Source organism: Neodiprion virginianus, chromosome 7 (assembly GCF_021901495.1).
Source record: "Neodiprion virginianus isolate iyNeoVirg1 chromosome 7, iyNeoVirg1.1, whole genome shotgun sequence".
Lineage (NCBI taxonomy): Eukaryota > Metazoa > Arthropoda > Insecta > Hymenoptera > Diprionidae > Neodiprion > Neodiprion virginianus.
Genome location: NC_060883.1, coordinates 18933438 through 18940072, shown reverse-complemented (window position 1 = coordinate 18940072; position 6635 = coordinate 18933438). Strand labels below are relative to the sequence as shown.

Genomic DNA, 6635 nt, shown 5'->3' with positions numbered 1-6635 from the left:
CTTGGAAAAGTTTCATTTTTATCGGGAAACAAAATATTTGCACCTTTTTTTTTTTCTAAATAAACGTACAAACTGGGAAAACCTTGATCGTTTATTTGGAAAAAGTAATGAGAAGGAAAAATTTTACGGCTGTCGGGAAGAACATTTCACGGCAATTTTTCGTGTCCATTATTTTTTTATTTTTTTATTTAGCTCTTGAAACAAAAACTACCGAAGAAATTCGTCTCGAAAAAATTCACAAAGTTTGTTCAAACGTCAATAAATACAATGTGAAAATTATGAGAAATTTTATTTCAATGGTTTGTCTTTGAAAAAAATAACCAAAAAAAGCTTAAAAAAAAAAACAGCCTTCGCACTAGACGAGCCCGTTAATACGTTCAAACGACGTGACATCTTTCAAGAGTTGACGACGTTTCTCATTGTTGTTCAATTTAATCCCCTCCGGAGGAACGAAAAGCGACGGGATGAAAATAAAAATAAAGTAACGTTTACGTACATCGAGTGGAAACTGTCGCTTGCAATTTGCAAGCAGAATGTATCATCTGTACAATGTTGAACACGCTTATTGCAAAACATTATATTTACCTTGAGATTACACGTTTGCGGCATAAAATACCGACGTATACGGACAATTTACCTCACATTTGCATTATCTTATGACTGGATATTAATGATTATTCTATGAGCTGAGATGAGAATAAAGTCAGCTGCAAAACGTCGCCAGGATCTTACAGAAGACTTTTCGAGTTCCAGGTTAAATGACGAGCAGCAGACTTCCTGCTCTTTAATCTCTCTATCGATTTTGTCAATTCAATTAACATTCGAAAAGTTTTAACACGGTGCAGAAATTGACGCGTTTGCAAAGCCTTGTATATATTATTTTTTCGACCGTTTTCACGGTGAGTTTGAAACTAAAATTCATAAGCTTAAAAATACTGCCAGTTATCGGTAACTCTCATGATTTTTGATCATCGAGTCAATGATGATTTTCTGAGTGTTAACTGTGACTAAATTTTCGAAAGTTCCAAAAAAATAAATAAATAAATAAATAATAATAATTCCTGGAGCTGAGAAAAAGAAATTTGAGGACATCAAAGTCAGTCGGTACAGTTTACTATATATTTCAGACAACTGTATGTGAACCAGGCACCAAACACGTTCAAAAATCAACTTTCAAAATTTCCATTGATTCTTAATCGTTTGTAGTTGTTTGTAGCGAAGAAATTTTCGTTTGTAGTGAATAATCAAAAAAGATACAGCGCTTCCAAAAATTACCAAATTATGATTTTCCGAAAATTGAAAAATCCCCGTTACTTTTTTCCTGGACTACGAAAAACGAAAATTCTTTCACTAATCGGCACAAGTTTTGATAATTGATTTTTGAACATTTCAGGTACCAGGTTCACACAGATGCGAGGTAACGACGTTTTAAAAAATTTTCTATTTTTTTTTTTTTTTTTAACATGCACCGTCAGCGTAACTTTCACTAACTCTAATCGCACAAATTTCTCGCAGATCTCTATCGAAACGTCATGCCAAAGCCGAATTACTTCTCTGCTCACTTGACGATCTTGAGAATTTTCGGTCTCTGGTCTTACGACGATTCGGAATCGCGATCGTCAAGCTCGCCGAAGTCGTTTCTCTACTCCGTATACCAGGCGACCCTCCTCTTCACCTTTGCATACCTCTTCACAGTGCTCGAAATAATCGAGCTACGTTTCTCATGGGCAAAATTCGACGACTTTATAAGTAACGTGTGCTACGCTATTGTCCACACAATGGCCTGCTTGAAGATATCGTTGATACTCGCCAGAGCGAGTGACATACGGAAAATTATCAACAGCTTCGAAAACGGGCCTTTTCAAATTCGTCCCGGTGAGAAAACTGACGAGGAATATCGACTCGTCTCGCAACGCGTTCGTCGCACCGAGAAATTGCTCAAGATTTACTTCACCATCGGCACTTCCGTCGTCATCAATGGCCTCCTATGTCCGCTCTACGTTTCTTCCGATTCTACGGTGATTACGCACGGCTTCTACTTTTTTTTCATTTCATTTCAAAACGGTCATCGTAAATTTGGTCTCGTTTTGTCGAACGCGCGTCTCTTATTAGTCGAGGAAATAAAGCAATGGACTGTCGATTTTTTGAGCAGTAAGACGGATTTTAATGCGGTTTTTTGCATTCGCTTCGTGAGAGCGCCTACAAACTTTGTGAACTAAATTGATTAATTAATTTTTTGAAAATGCATTATGGCATTAATAATATGCATTTTGCAAGTGCACTTCCAAGAGACACTAAATAAAAAATTTGCTACTCGGGGGTTTTTGGGGTCGCTGAACACGAATATCGCCACGGCAACCGTCTCCGAGGTACCTGGTGCCCAGGGTGGACAGTATCAACGTCTTCTCCTAGAGTTTTGGCGAAAACTGTGATCGAATTTGTGATTGAATTAAGAACAATATACTTTAATTGAGGTAAAAATGATAATACTCAAGATAATTCCAGAAAAAGACGTTGAAACGTTCACCCTGGGCACCACGTACCTCGGAGACGGTTGCCGTATCGATATTCGTGTTCAGTGACCCCAAAAACCCCCAAGCAACGAGTTTCGACAAATTCGATCACAATTTTCGCCAAAACTCTAGGAGAAGACGTTGATACTGTCCACCCTGGGCACCAGGTACCTCGGAGACGGTTGCCGTGGCGATATTCGTGTTCAGCGACCCCAAAAACCCCCGAGTAGCAAATTTTTTATTTAGTGTCTCTTGGAAGTGCACTTGCAAAATGCATATTATTAATGCCATAATGCATTTTCAAAAAATTAATTAATCAATTTAGTTCACAAAGTTTGTAGCCGCTCTTACGAATCGAATGCAAAAAACCGCATTAAAATCCGTCTTACTGCTCAAAAAATCGACAGTTGGGCCGTTTTTAGTGCTTTATTTCCTCGACTATATCGTCAATCTTTCCCCTTCTCGCGCGCTTTTCGATTTACGAGACGAAATTTCTTTCGTCAGAGCCACGAGACGAGGGTAAAAAATTTCACCACGGAACCTGATCGAGGGCTGATTTCTGGGGACGATAACGAAATCGTTTCACGGAAACTACCGTACATGAGCTACTTTCCCTTCGACGTTGGAGTGACGCCTTATTACGAGCTCGCCTACGTTTACCAAGGTATCAGCCTGATGACGTTGAGCCCGATAATCGTTACGACCGACGTTCTTTACGGCAGTATTCTTCTGCACATTGCTACCCAGCTCGGAATTCTCGCCCGGACTTTGATCTCCGTCAGATCGATCGGGGCTAACAGATTGCTCCGATACGACTTGTACAAAAGTCACGGTAACGGTTGGAAATTCGACGATGGGGAAATTTTTTCGAGGAAACGATTGGACGTGGAAATTTATCGGCTGTTGAAAAATTGCGTCGCGCATCATCGCGCCATTATAAGGTACGAACGAGTGTCTTGTTGTTTCAACGGACTTTTTAACCGTTTGATTAAAAAATTACGTGGCTTTTGGACTCGCTGATTACGAATCTGATATCGGATTTTGATCATTCAATATGGCGGATCCAATACGGTAGACAAAAATTTCAAATCTAACGAATTCGCCGTACCGAATTTTCGAAATATGATTTCAGTTTCCTAATCAGCCACACCAAAAACTACCCGGACAGAGTTTTTTCCCCGGATTTGATCGGATCTGAAATTATTGTCCGCCGTCTTGAATTTTTGAATTCCGACATGAGATTCGTAATCAGCGAATCCAAAATCTTACAACATGTCACAATAATTACTCCCGAGTATTGAAATTCTATTGGTATGCTGTAAGTAATAGCAAAAAACTGCAAAGAAATATGTTTATCAAAGTTCTCTAAATATGCAAAAAAAAATTTTAAAAATGGATACAAAATAGGTGGTAAGAATAATTACCGAAAGGAAAGATTCGTTTTCACTGTTCGAACTTTAAACTCTGATGACTCGAGGCTTTTTATACGCAACGTTATTCCAACGATAGATTATTTCGCCTGTGTTCAGTTCAAATTTTGAACGTATAACGGTTTCTCTGTACGTCTCTAGCTTGGCCGAGAATATGGAGGAAATATTCAGCACACTTGTCTTGCTACAGTTTCTGAGCAATTTGGTAATCATGTGTTTTCCACTGTTTCAAATAACCTCGGTAAGTAATATCAGTTTCAACTCCGCGCTCGGCTGCCTCTTTTCTTTCACTTCTTCGTCTTTTCATGTTTTATTTAACCGTAGTTTGCGAATTCCCTCCGCTAATCATGGTTCAACCACTTCACGTCTCGACATATTTAAACCGCAATCGTTTAACGCGTTACTATCTCATCGTTATTACGAGATTTTTCTTTTCTCGTACTTTACTTCGTGTTTTTTCTTGTATTCCAAACCCTACGTTTCGCTTCAGGTACCCGTAATGAGTTTTCCATTTTTCTCTATGGTTTCCCTGATGACCGCAATGATGTACCAGCTATTTATATTCTGCAATTGCGGCGACGAAGTTACTCAGCAAGTAAGCTATGAGACGTTGTTGTTATAATACGCAATGACAACTCGAACAAATCAAAACTTCAACATGCTGCCTGTAATGAAAGAAAAAAAAGAAAAAGAAAATCAACTTTCGTTTTTTTAGGCCATACACAAAGTTCGACGTTTAGTTTGAGGAATCAGCCACTTTTTGTGGTTTTATTTATTTATTTATTTATTTTTTTTGTCACATTCCCAAGATTTTTTGTTCTTGACTTAACGCCACATAAATATATGGCAAAAATATCTTGAAGACTAATTTTTTTTTTTGTGATACCAATTGCTAACCAGTAACAATTAACGAGAAATTTCGTGTACGTTTTAAAGTCATGTACGAATTTTCTCTGAATAATTGTTATCGATATCATTATTAGTTGTATTGAAAATTATTATATGCAATTCCGAATTTGAAAAGTTCCGAATTTTTCGCTGACGAAACTCGAAGTAGAGAAGTCAAACTTTGACGAAACATGAAAGTTTGGAAATGCTGAAAAGGCTCAACTCCGACAAGTCAAAGTTCCGAAAGTGCGAAAATGAGAAAATTTCAAAATCTTATACATCGAAATTTCAAACGATCAAAGATTTTCAGTTCCGTGAATTTCCGGCTTGGTGAAATTTCACGAATTTGGTCTTTCTGTGTTTTGGATTTTCGACACTATCACGTTCGGAATTCCGGTCATTCTGATTTTCAGTTTTTATAATTTTTTTTACAACCGCTCGTTGAGTAAAATACACTGTCTGAGTGTATTTAAATTTTCGGAATTCTGCTTCATCGGAACGTTTACTTTTCGTAACTTTGCGCAATCGTGCCTTCATTTTTCGTAATCTTTCATTTCGGAGCTTGTGAGACAATTCGGCTTTCCGACAATTCGAATACTTTGTCGTTCCTTCAAAGTTCGATTTCTTCACTTCGAGTTTCGCCACGAAATAGTACCAAATTAGACGCTTCCGGAAGCTTTTCAAATTCGGAATTTAAATCCCGCCGCAAAACGTTGCAGAGCCTGCTGGTAGCCGATGCTGCGTGTTTTTGCGATTGGTACGAATTCTCATCGGCTAAAATGCGTCGTGCCTTGTTATCGATCGTTCAGAGATCTCAGAGGCCCTTGAGACTTACAGTTGCAAAATTCGCAACACTTTCGCGCGAGACTTATCTCAAGGTAAGCGAATAAAAAAAAAAAAAATATAATAATTCAACAACTAATTCGCATAGCTCAAAGAGAAAAGAAACGGGGTAAAAGTTACATCGAATAATTATTATAAAGTCAGAGCCGAACGATGAATGAAATTTTATCATATATATATATGTACATATATTGTCGCAAATATTAATGAAGCAACTGTTATTTCTTTTTTCTTTTTTTTTTTTTTCTCTCTTTAACATTTCCGGTCGTTACATTATATAATACGTGTAATGTTTGTACATATCTATATACATATAGGTATGTAAAATCAGGCAAATTTTAATACTCCCAAATGATTATTATCTTTACGCGCGGCGTGATGATAATTTTTAATGTCCGACGACTTGGCTTATTAATATTATTATTAATGTTCTTATTATTATTATTATTAATAATACTATTATCAACAGTTGTTAGCGTTAGTGTTACCGTTATTATACAACGTGACACATTGTGTACGGAATAAGTTTTCAGGTCGTTCAAGGATCCGCATCGTATTTTATGTTCCTGCGTAAAATGCATCGTGCGAACGACGACGACGAGCAATAAAAAAAATCCGGATTAGATAACAAGAGGAGTATAAAACTTTACACGGTTCGCGCTGCAACTTTACGTGTCTGTGTTGCACGCGTGTGTGGTTAAGTATGTGTTTTGTATGAAGAAGGAACAAAAAAAAAAAAAAATAATGATAAAAGAAAAAGAAAGAAAATCAAACGCACACATGTCACACACTGTAGTTTTATTGCACGACTCCTACAAGAATTTCGCCAGCGACGTTAACGGTTGTGACACGAGTATTCTGGTAATTAACTTAGCTTAATTTATTGTTAAAGTTTTATGAGAAACTTTTTTTCGACTTCAAATTTCACCACGCAGATATTAATAAACGACTGTAAGATAAA

The 6635-nt window shown here is 37.2% G+C and overlaps 1 protein-coding gene across 4 annotated transcripts; it reads left to right on the top strand.

The window, feature by feature from the left end:
* The first annotated feature begins 767 nt into the window (after positions 1 to 767).
* Positions 768 to 6635, top strand: LOC124308399 (odorant receptor Or2-like). 4 transcript variants are annotated; one of them, XM_046771086.1, is made up of 7 exons: positions 768 to 899; positions 1516 to 2018; positions 3018 to 3454; positions 4085 to 4184; positions 4497 to 4538; positions 5551 to 5709; positions 6208 to 6635. In XM_046771086.1, the coding sequence occupies exons 2-7, from the start codon at positions 1533 to 1535 to the stop codon at positions 6280 to 6282; spliced, it is 1299 nt and encodes a 432-aa protein (XP_046627042.1). In that variant the 5' UTR covers positions 768 to 899; positions 1516 to 1532; the 3' UTR covers positions 6283 to 6635. The 4 variants fall into 4 exon arrangements, with proteins under 4 accessions (XP_046627042.1, XP_046627040.1, XP_046627041.1 ...); XM_046771084.1 differs by having other exon boundaries at positions 4434 to 4538; XM_046771085.1 differs by having other exon boundaries at positions 4434 to 4538; positions 6201 to 6635.

Bases quoted from the DNA above. Each gene is read 5' to 3' on its own strand.
- LOC124308399 (XM_046771084.1), top strand. From the start codon at position 1,533: ATGCCAAAGCCGAATTACTTCTCTGCTCACTTGACGATCTTGAGAATT. The intron at 4,539-5,550 runs GTAAGCTATGAG...AAAACGTTGCAG, and splicing joins GCGACGAAGTTACTCAGCAA to AGCCTGCTGGTAGCCGATGC. The intron at 5,710-6,207 runs GTAAGCGAATAA...ATAAGTTTTCAG, and splicing joins CGCGCGAGACTTATCTCAAG to GTCGTTCAAGGATCCGCATC.